We start from the raw sequence: 20,773 nt of genomic DNA, 5'->3' as shown, positions 1-20,773 counted from the left end.
CCATGGGGGCGAGCCCGACCCCCCACCCCACCGCCCCGCCCCGCGTGCTGCGGTCTCGGTGGCGGCTGCTCCGGGGTCCCGGCTCCGGGCTCGGCCGCATGGCCCCCGCGGGGCGGGAAGGGTCAGCAGGGTGAATACTTTCTCGGAATCTACCGCCCAGGCCAGCAGATCTGCCCCCACCCCTGCTCCTCCTCCAGTCACTTTCTCCGCTTGCCCCCCTACTCGGAGACCGCGGCGGCGGGGCGACCCTCACCCCCGAGTTGGGGATGGCTCAGGCTGTCCCCCCCTCGTGCGAGAGAGGGGATCTATGGAGGGGGAGGCCTTTAGGGAGAGAGTCTACGTGGGGAGGGGTCGGGGGGAGGGGTCTCGGAGCGGGGGAGGTCTCCGCGGGGAGGGGTCTCCGGGGAGGGGGAGGGTCTCCCGCGCGGGCTGCGGACGGTGGGCGGGGCCGGGCGCCGCGGAGGTCGGCGGGGGTGTGTCCGAGGGGCCGGCGGGCCGCGCAGTCTCGCCCTCGGCGGAGTCCCCGCGCGCGGTCGCCGCTTTCACCCCGGAGCGCCCGAGCGCTGCGGCGAGATGCGTGACGGCGGCGCGGGGCTGGCGCTCCTGGCCTCGCTGCTCTGGATCTCTGCGCAGGGCCAGCAGAGAGGTGAGCCCGGGTCGCGTCTGGGTTCCCAGGCGGCGGGGGGCTGCGGGACAAAGCCCCACGCCTGGCCGCGCCGAGGTCGGTGCACGCATCCGCCTTCACCCCCGGCCGGGGATCCGACACGTGGGTCTCCAGCGCGGCCCCTGGAAAGGTCGCCGGGCAGGCGGGAGAGGGCTGGGGGCGCACTCCAGACGGATGTGGCCCCCTCCTCGGCGCCTCGGTCTGAGTCCCCGGGTCTGTCTTGGCGACCCGGGGGCCCCAGTGGAGAGCCGCGCGGGCCTGGCTGTCGGTCCGGGCCGCGGCGGGCAGGCGGGCGGGAATGAATGGGAAAGGCTCCCGCGGAGCACCTTTACCGTCAGGCGGCAGAAAGTCGTGGTCCGAGACCCGGAAAAGGGGGTCCCCGGGCCACTCACGGAGAGTGGACGCGCGGGGAGCGCACGCGGAGGCGCGGGCTTGTGGACCCGCTGAGGGCGCCTCCCAGCGAGGCTGGGTGCAGGCCCCGAGGTGGCAGAACCGGCCATTCCGCGCGCAGCGTAGACCGCGGTCACTTAGGGGTGAGGGAGCGCGGGCTCGGATGCCTGGCAACCTCGCAGGGCAGGGTTGGCCAAGAACAGAGATCCGCAGCCAACTTTCAAAACGTCTGTCACTGCCCGGGAGGACGAGAAGCCCTCCTCCCCTTTCTGCGGACACTCGTGCCCCGCTCTTCCCAGAGACTAAGGCTTCAGGGCGCCGCTTGTTGGCTAGGAGGTCACGAATATTTCTTAAAAACGTCTATGCATGCAACCCGTGACCCCCGGCACACTCCCAAAGATACACGTGTTATTCAAAACGGAGGAAGGAACAGGTCAAAAGTAGGGAGGCGGAGCGCACAGCACCCGCGTGGGAAAGATGCGTGTTTGGCCTGGCGCCCAGCTTTGCGCCCTGCAGCCAAGGGACCGTCCCTTTCTCGGACGCATTCGCGGGGGACGCGCTGGACCGGAGCGGGCGACCGGGCTGGGGCTTTGAACGGCTGCGCGTCCTCTCCGCGCGCGGCCGGGCTGGGATGCAGGGAATTTGCATAGTTAGCCTGCAAAGAAAGGGGCCGGCCTCGCGGGAGAGCGGGCTGCGACTCTGCAAGCTGAACGCCTTTCTCTCGCATTGCTGACAGTGAAAAGCCTGGTTTCCCACAGGCTGGAGGGAGAGCAGCTGGATTCAGCTTTATTGTTCTAAGAATTGAAAGTCCTGGTCTAGGGAGATGCCCGGAATGTTTTCCGCGCCCCTCCGGGCGCAGCACTTGGCCTTGGCGGCTGTGAATGGTGTTTGGAGAAAGTGGGACCCCGTGGGGCTTTCCTGCTTTAAGATGCTACGGAAAACCACCCACAGCGGGAGGGCCTTTGAATCTGTCACACTGCCTTCCAGATTTGCAACCCCCACCCCATCAACCATCAACCTCTTTACAGGCGCCTTTGAGGGAGTTTTGACTTTTTAAAATACAATTTGGGGTCCCATGTATATACAATGAATGACCAGTGAAATAGTATCATTTGCTCATATTACAATAATAAAATAATTCTGACTAACATCACCAGTGAGCTAGTTATCTGGTACTTATATATATATATATATATATATATATATATATATATATATATATATATATAGAACAATCATCTGATAGCTTTTAGATTATTATGAATTCTTTTCTTTTTTAAGATTTTTTTAAATTGGACGATTTTTAAAGTCTTTTTAAAATTTGTTACAACATTGCTTCTGTTTTATGTTTTGGTTTTTTGGCCAAGAAGCATGTGGGATCTTAGTTCCCCAGCCAGGGTTGGAACCCACAGCCCCTGCATTGAAAGGCAAAGTCTTCACTGGACCACCAGGGAAGTCCCTTAAGAATCCTTTATCATTTCTCAACCTCTCTGCATTACTGTGACTTCTCTGGTGGCTCAGTGATAAAGAATTCCCTGGCAATGCAGGAGACAGAGGAGATGCGGGAGACTTGGGTTCCATCTCTGGATTGGGAAAATCCCCTGGAGGAGGGGATGGCAACCCACTCCAGTATTCTTGCCTGGGAAATTCCATGGACAGAGACGCTGGCAGGCTACAGTCCATGGGGTTCCAAAGAGTTGGACACGACTGAGTGCGCTGAACTACTGTAAACGTCATGATATGTGGCCCAAAAACTCAGTTTCTTTGAGATACAACCTGTGTAAAAAGAGCTATTTCTAGAAGTGCAAAGTACTAGGTGGTACCTTTCTAACAATGATGTTGTGTTAAGTCCACAACTGGCAATTACTTGGAATTACAGTTGCTTCACAGGTTAGTTCATCAAATCTTGCTTTTGGACTGTTTTTCTTTTCTAAGTAAAAGTAGACAATTCCAAGGATAAAGGAAAAACTCTCTTCTGTGACTAGAGGAAATTTACTTCATTCTCATAAAGGATGTAGTATTTAAATTGAGCATACATGTGCTGCCCAGCAAAGTGTGCGCCCGGATGGCTTTTAAAGGTGCATTTTTCTTCCTTGTAACTGTACTCCCCAAGTAAGGGCCAAGAAAAAAATACTAATTTTAGCAGTTGGAAACAAGGTTTGTGTAATAAAAACATCACTGCCTACCTCCTACGTATCCCAGACTTTGGCCCATTCCTTTTTTCTCTTCCACTTTTCCAGACGTTAAATATAGAGTGGACATCTGTAGTTAATATAGCATGATGGAGAATTCAAATGCAACAAGGATAGGAAATAAACACATGCTGTTCCTCGGTGCTTTGCACTACTCTTAGAATCACCAGAATCGTAACATGTTTACATGACCACTTATTTCGAGGTGTGTGTTAGTCACTCAGTCGTGCCTGGCTCTTTGCAACCTCATGGACTGCAGTCCACCAGGCTTCTCTATCCATGGGATTTTCTAGGCAAGAATACTGGAGTGGGTTGCCATTTCCTTCTCCAGGGGATCTTCCTGACCCAGGGATCGAACCCGGGTCTCCTGCATTGCAGGCAGATTCTTTACCATCTGATCTGTGAGGGAAGGGTGATTATTTCAAGGTAATCATCCTTGAGACCCAATTCTACAATTTTAGAATAACTCTTTCATAAAGTTCTATAAGTACTCATTATCATCTGCAGTAGGTTTTATGGGGGGGGGGGGGGAATAACCAGATGTGCCTTTAAGCTTTAGATGTTTTATTCTTTGGCTTTATAAGCTGTGGGAGCTTGGGCAAGTTACTTAATGTCTCTGTGCTTTGGTTTCGCCGTCTGTAAATGGGAGTAGTCTTGGTACCTCCTTGGAAGACTGTTCATGGTGGAATGAAAATTGCTTAGAACAGTGCCTAACCCTGGGGATAGCCCTCAATAAATACCATCTAAGCATCATTATTACTATTTTGCACTTAACTACATGCAAATATAGAATATCACTTCCCCGCTATAGTCTCAAATTTAGAGTCTGGTTTTGGAGTCTACTTGAATTCAAACACCAGCCCTGTAGCTTTGATCAGCTGTGAGGTTAATTAAGTTTCTCAGCATCTCTGGATGTCAGTCTTCCCGATTTGTGAGACAGAGAGGATTGATGTGATTCAGTAACACAGGAGCATGTTGGCCCAGCGTTGGGTGGGTCAGCATCCCAGGCATGTGGTTCATGTGATGGTCTGTGATGGTCTACCTGTGGCACCTGCACTGCATCCTCCCCAGCCTGGATCCACCTTCACTTGGGTGTTAAGATCTATTGACTTGACTTCCTGAAAACCTGTGCAATCCATCTCCCATTATTTTGTCTCCACTGCTGACAAGGCTCAGGAACTGTTTGTCTTTCCCATGAAATGTTGTGATGGTTCCCTCACTGGGTCTCCCTCCTCAGCACCATCACCATCATGATTTTTCTAGAAACACCACCCTATGGGCTTGGACTAATGCCTCCCAAACTCCTCATAATGCACACAGAAAAAATGATGTTGGAGCGTCCGATGGGACCAAAGGAGGAGGCTGGGATCCATTGGCCCAGCGCTCAGGGACGTTACCTGGGACCTCCGTGCCCCTATTCATAGTGACATGGGATGTTCAGTGCCGGACAGACTTCCCATTTAGGGCCTAAACCCTGCAGAAACCTTCCTGATCCCGTCATTGCTGAAGTATTTATGACATGCCCTTCCCTGGACTGCTGGTGCTCTGGCCACTCACTGCTATTGTTGTCCTTATCTTGGTGGCTAAGCCAGTGACTGGCTGATGGGTCTCACCCCCTGACCTGAACTTCCTGGGGGTGGGGGCTGTTTCATTCCCGTCTTCGTGTCTGCCCATTGCAAGTGTGCTCAGTGGCTCAGTCATGTCCGACTCTGTGACCCCATAGACTGTAGCCTGCCAGGCTCGTCTGTCCATGGAATTTTCTAGGCAAGAATACTGGAGTGGGCTGCCATTTCCATCACTTTGCCAATATTCCTGGTGGTTAATAGCCACCTGTCTTGTTGAGTCACATTGACATTAATATCTTTATTTATGAATCAAGTAATTTCAAAAAATAGTTTCGAATAGGTAATCCATGGTCATGGTACAAAATTAAAAAAAACCAAAAACCCAAAGGGTGTATAGAAAAAGGTTAAGTCACCTCCTTTTGAGGCAACTACTATTTTTAGTTTCTTGAGTGTCTTCCCTTAAATGTCTCTTGGTCTACTAAAAGTGAGCTACTTCATAAAAATCTACTTCCTCTTGAGCACTTCCTAATAGTATAAAGAAGGTACCAATTATTTCCTGACAAAACAAGAGACACTCTTCCCATCTCCACCTTCACCACCCTCCCTCTCTGCTACTTCTTCAATATCCCCACTGCCGGATGCTAAATGCATCACTAATATACATACGCACCTGTCAACTTTTCACTTTCTAACTTGTCCCTTTCAACGTGGCCTTTGACAGAAGGTATTAGAGCCTTGTTTCCTGGCTTTTTTGGATTTAAAAACTATAGCTCATTGATGGATTTCTTGACACTGCAGTCCTTCTGAAAGTATTGCTCACTGTAGCCTTCATGGGCTATTCCTGGAGCCATAAATAAGTTTTAAAAATAAATTTACGTGATTTGTGATGTAGAGAGGTAAAGTCTGAGAAGAATACTATTAGAAGTTATGGATAGTATGTTGATTATTTTTCTAAAAATTTTGGTTTATTGCTGGAACATCTATGGCAGACACAGGAAAAGTTAATTTTTAAAGATAATTCTTGAAGAATAAAGTTGAGCCTGCACCCTGAATACAAAGCTAAGTGGAGATTAACTAGAGAGAACTCCTTCTCGGAGATCTTAGCTGAAGTTGTTAGTGATATTCCTCAGAAATGTTAGGGTGAACAAGATAAGCAACATTTTCTCTAGCAGGGTGTATGTAGCCTACTTACATGCTTGCACATAATTCTTTTACTTTTTTGATTTCTAAAATACTAATGTGTATCCATGCACAGTTGAGTAAATAAATGCATTTCAAAATTAATGGGGGGGGGGGAATTCCCTTATTGAAGTAATTTAGGTAAGGTCGCGAACTTGGGTTCTGTTGGGACATGCCTGCTGGGGAGCTGTTTCAGTGTAAAATGCCACACTCGGGCTAGGTTCATTGCATCTTCACGTCCTCTATACTGAGGGTGACAGCCAGCGCCCAGAGTAACCGTTTTGCAGCACAAACCCTTCCCCCGAGAGTCTGTTTTCTCGAGGCTGGATGGTGAGAGCTTTCTTTGGGACAGCTTATTCCCATTTTGTGTCTTGCTTGGAGGCAGAGGATAGACAATAGGAGCAGTGAGATTCCAGACCAGCGTGATGGATAGCTTTCTGCCTAGGTGAGCATTTACTTCAGAGGTTAATCCAGAAACGATGCCGTGGGGACATATCAGATCCTATTTTCAGCGTGTGTGTGCATTTTTCTCCCCCTCTTTTTTGATTCAACCATCTGAAGCCTGAATCTCTTCATTCCTGAACTTATCTTTGAAGTCTGATCTGCTGGCCCAGCGGGCAGTGTGACTCCAGTTCTTGTGCCAGAGAGCCTCCCATCTTGCTGGTGGGAATGTCAGATTTAGCTCCAGAAGTGCTTCTGAGAAGTGCCCCTCTTTTCCCATTCCCTGAAAGATTTCCTGCATTTTGTCTCATTGTTCTGTAACTTCCTGCCAGAGCCTCAGGAAACTCTACAATGTTCAAGAAGATGCTTAAGTTGAACAGATCCTGTTTAGTTAAGAGGGGACATTTAGAAAGGAGAAGACCTCACCCCACGACACTGATTATTGTACATCCCACATTTAAATGTCTTCTAATCTCTTTGTCATGGCAGGATTTTACTCAACAAAAGTGATTATCTTGTTATCTCAGGCCCAGCACATGAATTCTTTCCTGCCCCAAAGACTACTTTTCCTGTTTCTCCCAGTTGATGGCATTCTTTTTGGTCGCCTTGGTTTCATCTTCCATTCCTTTCTTTTCTTTTTTCTATATTCTCCTTATCCAAATCGTCCCTCTCCATTTCCTTTAAAAAGGTCCCTGGGGACTTTCCCAGTGGTCCAGTGGTTAAGACTCTGTCTTCCAATGCAAGGGGTGCAGGTTCGATGCACGATCAGGGAACTGAGGTCCCTAGTATGTTAGTCACTCGGTCATGTCTGACTCTGCCACCCCGTGGACTATAACTCACCAGGCTCCTCTGTCAGTGGGAATCTCCAGGCGAGAATACTGGAGTGGGTTGCCATTCCCTTCTCCAGCGGATCTCCCTGACCCGGGGATCAAACCCAGGCCTCCTGCATTGCAGGCAGATTCTTTACCACTGAGCTAACAGGGAACCCCATGGCCCCTAAGGTGCAGCCAAAAATTAAATAAATAAGTTTAAAATTTTTTTGCCTTTCGTTCCTCTTTATGACACTGCAGATGATCACTGGCTGTCGAGAGGACTATCACACGCCAGAGTTAGGACCTCGCAGGTCTAATAGGACAGAAACCTTATTCCTGTTTGGATACCAGAGGTGGAAGGAATGGGCCTTTTGGGATTCTAATTTAAATAGTTGTTTCCAGAACTATCTCTGTCACTTGGCGTACTTCCTGTCCCTGTTGCTCTGTCCAGTGGTGGGCACTATTTTCCATCCTCAAAATTCCCCTTGTCCATCCTTCAGCCCATTCCTTCTGAATCTCCAGCTCTGGCATTTCTGTCTTTGTTTTTCTACACAATCTAGTTTTTCCAGCTCTTTATGCCGCTGCCCTGACTTTGTGGCTATACTTTTGTTCACTCTAGAAGTTTAGAGGTGGGAGAGTTTGAGATATTCATGAACTTGTGAAATGTCTTTGGGAATTCCACTGCTCTTGTTGTAAGGGAACTAGCATAAAATCTCTGATGTCTTCTTGGGCTATGGAGTAATGTTTTCTTGTGGGATTGTTGTCATTTCTAGTCAGTTTTTCTCATTTTCCCCCTTGTTTGCTCATTAATTTACCAGCTCAGCTTCATGGACTGAACATGTAGTGGATCCTCCACCAGCCAGGCCCAAGTCAGGATGTGTCCTGTGGTCCTTGTTCTCAGCAGCTTTGCTCATTTTGATTACAAGTGGACATTCTCAATGGAGGAAGTCCAAGTGCAGATTTAGAAAGAAATGTTCTCTGTGAGAAATTATGGTGGAGGAACGGTTGGGAGATTCAAGTAGCACCAGTGGGAATTAGTGTCTATATTTTGCTTGCTTCCAGTCACATAAATTCATGTTGCAGCCCAGTGGTGGGCCAGGAATGGGGAGGCGGGGGAATTGAGCTCCTGGTAGGGCTTCCTCACCAAACTTCCTGTTGGGTGACATCTACTCCTCCAGGCTTCCTTTCTGTCATGGAAGCACACGACTCACCTGTTTGGTGGCTCCTCTGAGCCCTCTCAGAGTGGGTATAGTTATTACAGACGTTTTCTCTCTGGGCTGCATGTTTGATTTTAATCACATCAGTGTGGAGGCCCCAGCCCCAGGGATTACAGTTTCTGTGGTCTCCGGTGAGGATTAGTCATTTGCATTTTTAGGAGATCTCTTCAGTGTTTGGCTTATGACTTCCCTCCTAGCTCCACCAGCAAAATAAGCCTTTCTTCCTTCTCCACCCCCAACACTCACCCCTGTCACCCCCCACATACACAACAGACACACTACACACACACACCACATAAACTTACATATTCCACAAGTATTTGTTGAGTTTCTAGAATGTTCCACCCTCTGGTGGCCAGTGGTCCTTGAATCCCCAGAGCTGTAGTCAAGCAGGCACGAGACGTACCTGAGGAATCCTACTGCCTGTGTGTCTCAGTTCAAAGTTGGAGGAATTTTTGTTTCTGAATGCCTTGACCACCGCCATCGCCCAGGTTACTGCAGTGAAACAATGTCACTGAAAACAGAAAGAGAACGCTGGTTATAAACATTATTTCTACTGCATTGGGTTTTCTTTTCGTTTAAAGGCAGTGACTACTTTATTGACTTCAGTCTTGTTTGCATTTGTTGACCATCTCTTGGAGTTATATTTTTATATAGGGTTTTTGTTCAAAAGAACTCTACCTGCCTGCTTTTGGAGGATGTTGTTTAAGTGGAAGACAGCTGTTCCCCTCCAGGCTCTTGGGGCTAAGCCAGCCTGGTCTTCTCAGGAACAGAACAAAGGCACACAGAATTTATGACACAGATGGATTTTTGTTTGATAAAAATCACTTATTACTGAATGAAAGAATGGCCCATTCTCTCCAGAAATATGAGCAGAGCATCTAGTGTGCCTTTAGAGCTCCCCACTTTATTGGTTTTGTTTTAACCATTATAATTGACGAAGTTGAGTTGTACCTCTTTTTCTGTGGTCAAACATTCCCTGAAAATTTGTGCCCGAGAGAGTTTTCTGTAAATGATATGATTTCACATTCAGTGTCCAAATGATTCAGAAATAATATTTGAAGGAATTGGCTAGATTTTCGGTATATATTTCTGGACTCCCTGTTGCTCTGTTGATCCATGTGTCTATCCCTAAGCTAACTCTGTCTGGATTCCTTTGACTTTGTAGTAAGTTTTGAACTAGGGGGTGTAAACCATTCCACACTATTGACTTTCTCTAAATTGCTTTGACAGTTCTAGGTCTTTGCATTTCCATTAGTGTCAGCTTGTCAATTTCTACAAAAGAGATGGCTGGGATTTTGGTAGGAATTAGAGCGAATCTGTAGATCAGTTTGGGGAGAAGTGCTATCCGATAATATTGAGTTTTCCTGTTTATGTATAAGAAACACTGTTATTCGTTTTGATATTTAATTTCTCTCAGAAATGTTTCATAGTTTTCAGCATATTGGTCTTGAATTTCCTTTGTTAATTTTTCTTAAATGTTTTATTATTTTTCAGTAAAAAGTCTAGGATATATGGAGAGCTGATCTAGCCCTTCTCTGATGCCCATAAGTATTAATATATGTATAAATGAATCACTTTGCTTTATACCTGAGTCATTGTAAATCAATATACTCAAATAAGGAAAAAGAGAAGTTGTACATAAATGTGGCTTATTTGAGAGTTACCTATTTATGTTGTCCAGCCTGGGTCTTGATTTCTTCATTACTAATGTGCAGAAGTAGACTTAATTTTCTCTGACTGTATTCTCATAATGAATATATAGGGAAGAATTTTTTAAATGAAAGAAAATTAATATTATTGTTGTTGTTCAGTTGCTAAATCATGTCTGACTCTTTGTGAGCCCGTGGATTGTAGCACTCCAGGTTTCTCTGTCCTTCACTGTCTCCGAGTTTGCTCAAATTCATGTCAATTGAGTCTGTGATGCCATCCAACCATCCTTGGTTGGCCCCTTCTCCTCCTGGCCTCAGTCTTTCCCAGCATCAGGGTCTTCTCCAAAAAATAACTTGAGAAACCTTAATTTAATCAGACAAGGGGTGAGGGGGTGGTGGCCCAAGGGCACTGCTGTGTCTTTGACCTTCCCTGCATCTCTCCAGCTCTTTTCCTCACTAGGATGGGAAGACGTCCCCTCCTTCTGAGAATGGCCCTGTTTTGCTAAGAGTCTCTCCTCTCATCTGTCACCTAGACCTGGCCTGTCTCCCGGAAGCTCAAATGCAAGATCCCAGGGTAGTCAGGGGATGTCCTCCGCCGTGCTGTCCCCTCTGGCCCACCCCCTCCTCCCCGGTGTGCGGGGCCCTCCCCAGGCCTCTGTGAAAAGACAGCGGGTCAGAACTCCAGCAGCATCAGGACACGCTGGGCTGAAGGGGCCGGATCTCTGTCAGCATGAGGCAGGGAGGGTACGTAAACGTCTTCACATTTTAACATCCCTGAAGCCTTTCACTATGCCTTCAGCAGCATCCTTTTCAGTATGGATGAACTCACCAGGGGCAGCACCACTTGGATGAACAGGGCTGAGCAATCAAGACCCTGGTTTGCTTTAATAGCTCGCCTGGTTGCTGCATAGGAGACCTGTTCCTATGTTATGTCTTTCAGTTTGGAGGCCTTGACCTTTTTTTTCCTTCTTTACAAGCCCAACACCTTGGTTTTAACCAAGGCCCCCCAGTTCCCTCTAAAAATAGTTTTTCAAGGTCTCCAAGATGTGAATGTAGGACGGGGAATCTAGAGTTCTGGTTAAATAGTGACAGAACACTCCGGAGGAAGCGTGATCTTACTCATCAGTCTGATGAACTTTGGGCCAAGCCTCAGCCAAATTAACCAATCCCGTTGTGTTAGAGCTGGAAGCATCCCAAGAGATCATTTCATCTGTGGAAGTCAGAGCAGCAGCCCCAGGGAGATACTGAACCGTGAAGAAGCTTAGCCCCAGCCCAGCCCAGCCCTGCAGATTATTTGCATTTGTAACAAGATCTCCGGGCTTTTTGATAAAAGTTTGAGAAGTTCTGCTTGAACTCTCTCTCTGCCCAGCTGAGCCCAGAATGAATTTCAAGTATCCCCTGCAGAGCTCAAGGGTAAGGATCACGACTGTGGATGCCAAGGGTCATCTTCTATTCATTCCACCCCAGGTCACATTCACTTTTCTCCGTAGCATCATTTTCATGTTGTTCGTCCTCATCACCGGGAGCCAGAGCATTTTTCCTCTCTTTGCCCACGCTGTGTGGTGCATGCTGGTGGGGGGTGGGCGGTGGGGTTGTGGGGTGGGGGACTGGTTTGGGGAAATGTAGAAGGCCCTGCATCTCCTGGGAGGCTTGTAGTTTTTAATTTCAGCCACTGTTGAGATTCTGCTCATTCCAGAGCCCAGTGTGTTCACTTCCCACATGTTTGATGCCCTGTTCTGTCCTTACCCACATGGGGCTTGGTCGTATTCAACAAGGAAGTGCTGGGCACGTGGGACGAAGAACCCAAGTCTGTCCTCAAGCCCGTATTCTTTGTGTCACTTCCCTTGTGTTTGGAAATTGCTTTGGGGAAAAGTACACGCCTTTCTGCTTCCCCCTGAGGAGCCGCCTGTTGGGGAGACTTGCCTCTTCTGCTTTTTCTTGGGACATTGGGTCACAGGAGAGTCTGGATCACTGGCAGAGATGGCCAGCAAGCCACTGTAACAGAGGGACAGACTAGGAGTCTGCAGCGTGAGAGAGCCAAGGGAGAGGGGCTTAAAGCCAGAGAGAAAAGCCCTTGTTTACAGAAGCTACTGTGGGGCCAACGTCACGCTGGGGAATGGAGACCTTGACAAGGGCCTTTTGAGTGATCTAAGGAGTAGAATCTGAACTGAAGTTGAGTGAAGAGCCAATGTGAGGCCAGGAACTTGAGACAGTGACCACCACTACTCTCATATAGATCCTAGCTTTAAAAAAAATAAATAAATAAGAAAAGTGATCACATTAAGTGTATGTATTCCAGGTAGAGCTAGTGGTAAAGAACCTGTCTGCCAGTGCAGAAGATGTAAGAAACGCAGATTCAATCCCTGGGTCGGGAAGATCTGCTGGAGGAGAGCCTGGCTACCCACTTCAATATTCTTGCCCAGAGAACCGCTATGAACACAGGGGCCTGGCGGAGTCAGACATGACTGAAGGGACTTAGCACACACCTTCTAGATAAAGAGGCAGCCCAATAGCTACTAGTACTATTGTTGTTTTCAGTTTACTATTGAAAAAATAATGGTGCTAGAACTCAGAAAATGCAGTGTTATCAACCCCAGTGAGGTCAATACCAAGATAACATGACTCTGGACTTTTGATTGGGGTGTTTACCCTGGTTATCAAGTCTATTTGTCTATTGTTGGCCTCAGGTGGAAGATACTTTTGTTGTTTGTAAGCCGACCCTCTAGGTATGTTGTAGAATAAATGGAACTGTAATCTGGTGGGTGCAACCTACTTGGGGTCATTGTTCTGGTGTGAGAGATAGTGACGCATTGGGCGTCTCCATAGCCAAGTGGTTTGACCAGAGGTCCATGCGTGCTCCTGAGGACAGCCCTTGATTGACGCGTCCAGGAGGCACATCCAGAACCAGATTTGTAATTTTAAGAGAGTCGATGAGAAATGAAAGTGTGGGGGGGGTCCTTGTTTAAATGACAAAAAACTTCCAGACAGTTTCGACAGAGCTTTAAACCAAGGGTGACTGTAAACTCATGAAGTAGCCATAGGCACATACAGAGAATGCCAAAGCTTCAAGCATAAACAAGTGAAATCTATGTGATAGAGCTCAGAAATGGCAGACAAAGAGGGGAGGGGGAATTACTAAGACTACTAAGACCTTGCAGGGTTTGTGGAAAAGTTGGTGGTCTTTGGAAGCAATGGCTAGTCAGAAAACGTTAATTTTTTTTTTTTAGAAAATGTTAATTTAATTGATATTTTTAGGTATTTAAGCAAATAATATAAACATTGCAGACATGATCAATGATACAAGCAAAATATAACTTCATTTTCATTCTGCAGAGTTGTTCATTTTCCCACTCAAAAGCTGCACTTGTGTTTTGATTTTAAGCTGAATTCACTGACTCAATAGACACGAATTTGAGCAAACTCCAGGAGATACTGAAGGACAGGGAAGCCTGGTATGCTGCAGTCCATGGGGTTGCAAAGAGTCAGATGTGACTTAGCGATTGAACAACAAAATAAGCTGAATTCCCTCCTGTAAGAATTTGGAAGGAGGGGAAAAGGCAGTGCCTTCTCAGGGTAATAAGAATTATTTGAAATTAAAAAATAACCACGAATGTTGAGGTGCTTTTGTGCTTCATCTGTGTGCAATCATGATTTTGATCAGAATAGAGCTTTTTAATTGCTGCCCTTCAATTTCAGTTTTGTGGCAACAAAGGAGAAAACCTCTTAATGAATGAATTGTAGCTATGGTCTCTTCTACTAAACTTGGGTGTTGAATAAAAACTCAGGGTGTCATCAAACAAAAGCATTAAGGAAACTGTGTGGGAGGAGGAGGCAGTCCTGATAAATTGTTATTTTCTACAGACAATATTCAGGCCAAGGTCTTCATGGCTTGTTTATCTTACAGTGAGAAACTCTGCCTTTGTCAAGGACACCTCCAGCCCATTGCCATGGAAATGGACACTGGAAAACTCTTCCAAGGCCTTTTGCCCACCACCCACTCTGAGTTTTCTGAGATTAGATTTCTTTTCATCTCCCCATGTGAGAAAAAAAGTTAAGGGTGTTAAACGCCAAACTCCCAGGGGTTGGGGTTTGACTTCTCTTTCAAGACCCTGTGAGGTGTTTCTCTCTGTCTCCCATCTATTTTTTTTCCCCAGTGTGCTGGAAAGGGCCTTGGAATCTCTAGAATATTTTAATACTTTTTGTAACAGCCATCAGTGATTAAATTGTTTGTCGTTTTTCAGTCACTAAGTTATATCCGACTCTTTGTGATCCCCGTGGATTGCAGCATGCCAGGCTTCCCTGTCCTTCATTATCTCCCAGAGTTTGCTAAGATTCATGTTCATCCAGTCGGTGATGCTATCTAACCATCTTATTCTCTGTGTCCTCTTTTCCTTTTGCCTTTATCAGTCTTTCCCAGTATCAGAGTCTTTTTCCAATGGGTTGGCTCTTCCCACCAGGTGGCCAAAGGATTGGAGCTTCAACGTCAGTACTTCCAATGAATATTCAGGGTTGATTTCCCTTAGGATTGACTGGTTTGATCTCCTTGCTGTCCAAGGGACTGTCAAGAATCTTCTCCAGCACTACAATTCAAAAGCATCAGTTCTTTGGCACTCAGCCTTCTTTATGGTCCAACTCTCATATCTTTACTGACTACTGGAAAAATAATAGCTTTGACTATCTGAAACTTTGTTGGCAAAGTGATGTCTCTGCTTTTGAATACACTGTCTAGGTTTGTTGTAGCTTTTCTTCCAAGGAGCAAGCATCTTTTAATTTCCTGGCTGCAGTCACTGTCCGCAGTGATTTTGGAGCCCAGGAAAATAAAATCTGTTACTGCTTCCACTTTTTCCTTTCTGTTTGCCATGAAGTCATGGGACCAGATGCTGTGATCTTAGTTTTTTCAATTTTGAATTTGAAGCCAGCTTTTTCAAAATTCTCCTCTTTAACCTTCATCAAGCGACTCTTTAGTTCCTCTTCACTTTCTACCATTAGAGTGTTATCATCTGCATATCTGAGGTTATTGATATTTCTTCCAGCAATCTTGATTCCTGCCTGTGATTCATCCAGCCCAGCATTTCACTTGATGCACTCCGATAGAAGTTAAATAAGCAGGGTGACAATAAACAGCCTTGTCATACTCCTTTCCTAATTTTGAACCAGTTAGCTGTCCCGAATTCAGTTCTAACTGCTGCTTCTTGACACATATGCAGGTTTCTCAGGAGACAGACTGTGAAGAAAGAGAGTTAAAAAGCTGAGTCTAGTATCTTGTCATACAGAGTGAAGTCAGAAAGAGAAAAAATACTGTATATTAACTCATATATGTGGAATTTAGAAGAATGGTGCTGATGATGCTATTTGCAGGACACGAATAGAGATGCAGATGTAGAGAATGGATTTGTGGACATGAAGGAGGGGGAGGGTGGGAAGAACTGGGAGAGTAGCACTGACTATATACACCACCATGTGTAAAACGGCTAGCTAGCAGGAAGCTTCTGTCTAAAACAGGGAGCTCAGCTCGGTCCTCTGTGATGCCCTAGAGGGGGTTGAGGGGGGTGGTGGGAGGGAGGCTTTAGAGGGAGGGGATGTATGTGTGTATATAGCTGACTCACTTTGTTGTACATCAGAAACCAACACGACATCGTAAAGCAACTATACTCCAATTAAAAAATAATTTAAAAAAACTGCTGGTGAGTGAGAAGGAATTTATTTCATGCTTGATGGGTTTGGCGTTATGAAGTCTTTAGCCACTGGTTAAATATAGGATGAAAAAATGAATCCATTGTGTGTCCCGACTGAGGGAACAAGTACGAATCACAGTAACATTAGCTAAAGTAAATAATGTCTCCCGACAAAAGTGTACAGTTGTCTCATGCATTAAGTGCGCGGCCAGGTGATGGGAAACCGTGATCCATGTGCCAGCTACAGTCCTCGTTCTGCTTTTGATTTTTATGTGTTAATCAAGCTTTTATTCTTGGTGGATTCTTGATCCCAATGCCCTTTCTCACCCTTTAGTTTCCTATTTCTCCTCCTACTTGAAGCTCATGCTAGTTGTTCTTTATTGAAATACTTCAATGGTCTTTTGTTAGTGTATTTAATGCTAGTTTTTTAAAGTTAGTTTTTATTGGAGTCTAGTTGCTTTACAATGTTGGGTTACTGTCTGCTCTACAGCAAAGTGAATCAGCTCTAGGTATGTATGTGCTATGCTTGCTTAGTCACCCCGTCACGTCTGACTCTTTGCAACCCCATAGACTGTAGCCCGCCAGGCACCTCTGTCCATGGGGATTTTCCAGCAAGAATACTGGAGTGAGTTGCCATACCCTCCTCCAGGGGATCTTCCCAACCCAGGAATGGAACCCAGGTCTACCCCATTGCAGGCAGATTCTTTACCAGCTGAGCCACCAGGGCAGCCTTGACGTATATATATATTCCTTCTTTGTTGGATTTCCTTCCCATTTGGGTCACCCCAGACCATTGAGTAGAGTTCTCTGCGCTCTGAAATACTAAAGTATTTCGGTAGTCTTTGAAAACATTCAGCAACCTGAGGAATTTTTTAAAATTCTTTTTCAAACATGCTTCCTCCAGTGGAGATTTCCAGCTTTCTTTCATCCTGTCACAGCTGTGGTCATAGACAGTGAGGAATAATAATTATTCTAGAACTATGGAATGAGAGCAAATGTAGTAAGTAAAGAATAATTTTTAGTGAATTCTCCCCCCCAAACATGAGCTTATGTGAGAAGAAAGATTTAGTTTTAATGAAAGGCAAATGCACCACTACAGATTTTTGAAATTAGTCAGTTCAAGGCGTTTCTACACAATCATGCTAACGAAGGGATTTCTCTTTCTTTTGATTAGGACTGTCTTTACAATACCAACCAGATGAAGAAGGACCCATCTGCCAATGCAGAAGACATGGGTTCAATCCCTGGGTCGGGAAGATCCCCTGGAAGAGGAAATGGCAACCCTCTCCAGTATTCTTGCCTGGGAAATCCCACAAACAGAGGAGCCTGGCGGGCTACAGCCCAAGGGGTCACAAAGAGTCAGATATGACTGAGCAATTGAGCACGCACGCGGGTGCTCTAAATCCTGTGTAGTGCAAGAACAACCTGTTGTTGGTTCCTACAATTAAGATATTATTCACCAAAGTTATGGTGATATTCACACAGCTTAAACTTCTTTTTCTCAATGCCTCAGTATAGGCTCCTGATGGAGAAGCAGGTGCCCTCCTGACCCCCACTCCCTCCATAATTCAAGGCCCTTGCAGGTCAGGGTGGGGGGGAGCTCCGAGCAGGACGTGGGCAGTTCTCTTGATGTCTCGCAACTGAAGGGGGAGGAAAAACAGAGAAAGTGAGAACATTTTTAGAGTTAGCTGGTAAAGGATTTGTTGACAGAGAAATGCATTGTTAACTAAGTTCCTGTGACCTTTTTTCTTCTCCTCGCTTGGCTGCTCTGTGGGAAGGGAATGGAGAGGGTTGATTGTACTGCAAATCTAAATGCACAGACATGACCCAGAGCCCAGAAAACTCCGTTGCAACTCTTTAGATGTGACTCCACAGTTTCAAACTTATTGTATTTTAACTTGTCAGTTCATAATATACATTCAAACCAGATTACTAGAATATTGTGGTCATAAAGGAAGGAGAAAATTAATATTTACCTCAGTACCAAAAATAATAAGTATCAGCTTCTCCCCCCATGTAAGTAGCATTCCCAAGAATTACATGTTACTTTAAGGACTAGATCATTTTATTGCATAAAATATGTGTTTTTACTACTGGTTGATAAAAAGAATAAATTGAGGAACTGCGTAATTAAACATAAAAGTACATCTGTTTTATTCATTAAGCCTTTTTAATTAAGAAATCCCAAAAGCATGTGATAAAAATGACCAACTTTCAGTTAAAAATGAAAAACATGTTTTATACCTAGTATACTATGTAAGTCTGTTATGTTTCAGAATTAAGAGTATTACTCTAGAATACATTATTCCATGACTGTTTTCTGTTGAGAAACTAAGAGTTTATTGATTTGATTAGGGTCATTCTCCTAGGATAGAACTGCTAATTTGTTGTTTTTTAGTAGCTCAGTTGTGTCCAACTCTTTATAACCCCATGAACTGTAGCCTGCCAGGCTCTTCTGTCCATGGGATTTTCCAGGCAAGAATACTGGAGAGGGTTGCCACTTCCTCCTCCAGGAAATCTTCCCAGATCAGAGATTGAACCCACGTCTCCTGCATTGGCAGCTGGATTCTTTACCACTAAGCCACCAGAGTAGCCCATAGAACTACTAGGGTAGCTCTGTTTTATGTGGGAAGTCTTTGGAAGACTACCTCGTAAGTTATTATTATTATTATTATTTTTATTAATAGATGCATGGTGAGGTGGGTTTGTTTTTTTTTTTTTAATGTATTGGGCTTCCCAGGTTCTTTAGTGGTAAAGAACCCTTTTCCCTTTGGTGACCATAAATTGGCCATCTCCTTCTGTGGGTCAGATGGCAAAAGAATCCACCTGCCAAAACGTAGGAGACCCAGGTTCGATCCCTGGCTTAAGAAGATCCCTTGGAGAAGAGAATGGCAACCCGCTCCATTATTCTTGCCTGGAGAATGCTATGGACAGAGGGGGCTGGTGGGGCTCCTACATAGACTGTAGGGCTACAGTCCATGGGGTTGCAAAGAGCCAGACATGACTGAGTGACTAATGCTTCTGCTTCACCAGCAGAGTGAGATGCAGTGATATGACCTGTGGTTTCGAGTGGCTGAGCTGATCTGGAGACTTTGACTTTCAGGCCTGTTCCCTGCCATCCTCAACCTTGCCAGCAATGCACACATCAGCACCAACGCGACCTGCGGGGAGAAGGGGCCAGAGACGTACTGCAAGCTGGTGGAGCACGTGCCTGGGCGGGCCGTGCGCAATGCCCAGTGCCGGGTCTGCGATGGCCGCAGCGCCAACCCCAAAGGCAAGTGGGGCCCCCGTAGGAACGTACCCCTTCCTAAATGGTTACTGGAGACTTCTCTTAGGAAGCCGTGGGCCTGTGTTCTCCTTACTGCTGTTCATTTCCACTGTATTACAGTTTAGGAGTTAAAAACCTTAAACCACAATCTGAGAACATAGTGGGTTTTTGTCTTCCTTCAACAGAACGGCATCCGATATCCAACGCCATCGATGGCACCAATAACTGGTGGCAGAGTCCTAGTATCCAGAACGGGAGAGAGTACCACTGGGTCACGATCACGCTGGACCTGAGGCAGGTGGGTGAGGCTGGAGGCACCGCAGGACACGGTGGGTGGCTGGGTTGTAATCTCATGTTGTTGTTTAGTCGCTAAGTTGTGTCTGACTGTTTGTGACCCCATGGACCACAGCACACTAGACTTCTCTGACCTTCACCATCTCCTGGATGTCCATTGAGTCAGTGATGCCATCCAACCATCTCATCATCTGTCGCCTTCTTCTCCTCCTGCCCTCACTCTTTCCCAGCATCAGGGTCTTTTCCAATGAACTGGCACCTTGCATCAGGTGGCCAAAATATTGGCGCTTCAGCTTCAGTATCAGTCCTTCCAATTAATATTCAGGGCTGATTTCCTTTAGGATTGACTGGTTTCATCTCCTTGCTGTCCAAATGACTCTCAAGAGTCTTCTCTAGCACCGCAGTTTGAAAACATCAATTCTTCAGTGCTCAGCCTTCTTTATGGTCCAAGATTCACATCTATTCACGACTACTGGAAAAATCATAGCTTTGACTATTGGACCTTTGTCAGCAAAGTGATGTCTCTGCTTTTTAATATGCTGTCTAGGTTTGTTACAGCTTTTCTTCCAAGGAGCAAGCGTCTTTTAAATGCTTTTTTATGCACAAGGGAAGTCCATTTGTTTCCTAACATGTTTACATCCTGATCTCACTGTTTTTCCACTTGGTAGATTTGAGTGAAACACAGAGTTTGTCCTTGGTACTGGTTCTTGTCACATTTATCATGCCCAGGGATCCTTGGGGTGATGAGTGGAATTGTTCCCATGTGGTTTGATTTTCTTAGACACTGTGTCAGGATGCTGATCATCCATCCACCTGTGATGGCTTGACGAGTGGTACTCAGTGTCCACACACATGCAGCTGGTGGGCACACAAAACACATGCATTTGCTGCCTTTCAAGCTGATTATCTTGCTGTTTTCACCGTGCAGCTCTAGTAAAGGGTTCTGTGTAGAAAATAAAGCTTGGAAACAGAAGAAGATCTGTTAAACGTCTGGACTCTGTGATGCTGTGTGCAAGAACTGTGAGCACCTGGGGTTGCCTAGCGCCTGGTGAGGAAGCCTTCAGCACCAGCTGGGAAAGGGAGGGTTTAATTGGCTTAGATCACATGTGAACCTCCCTAGCTTTGCTCAAGACCACATAGGAGAATGGGGAGAAATATGATATGAGCCCTGGTTGCCCCAGATATTTCCAGGGAAAAGAAGGAAAAGGAAAGAAATCTTGACTGAAAGGGATGCAAAAGAAAGGTGGCACTTTTGTCATATTTCTATTTCAGTTCTCTGGAAAAGCCATAACATAGCCTTCTTATTTCCATTCTGTTCCTCTTGGGTCAGAACTCGTCAGTATCATGGGAAATATGCAATGAAAGAGACAACTCATTCACAAGGTGTATAGTATGAATTTTGGAGATTTCATGATGAAGAATCA

The 20,773-nt window shown here is 45.9% G+C and overlaps 1 protein-coding gene across 1 annotated transcript in view; it reads left to right on the top strand.

Annotated features, from left to right (window-relative positions):
• The first annotated feature begins 529 nt into the window (after positions 1-529).
• The window catches only part of LAMA1 (laminin subunit alpha 1), a 123,297-nt gene continuing 103,053 nt past the window's right edge, over positions 530-20,773 (top strand). The window contains exons 1-3 of the mRNA XM_065935153.1: positions 530-646; positions 18,891-19,061; positions 19,241-19,353. Coding sequence (XP_065791225.1) covers positions 574-646; positions 18,891-19,061; positions 19,241-19,353 — 357 coding nt within the window. The 5' untranslated portion in view covers positions 530-573. The remainder of the gene's footprint in view (positions 647-18,890; positions 19,062-19,240; positions 19,354-20,773) is intronic.

This window comes from Muntiacus reevesi, chromosome 4, assembly GCF_963930625.1.
Source record: "Muntiacus reevesi chromosome 4, mMunRee1.1, whole genome shotgun sequence".
NCBI classification, from domain to species: domain Eukaryota; kingdom Metazoa; phylum Chordata; class Mammalia; order Artiodactyla; family Cervidae; genus Muntiacus; species Muntiacus reevesi.
Note: the sequence above shows the minus strand (reverse complement) of the source record. Positions and strands in the feature narration are given on the sequence as shown.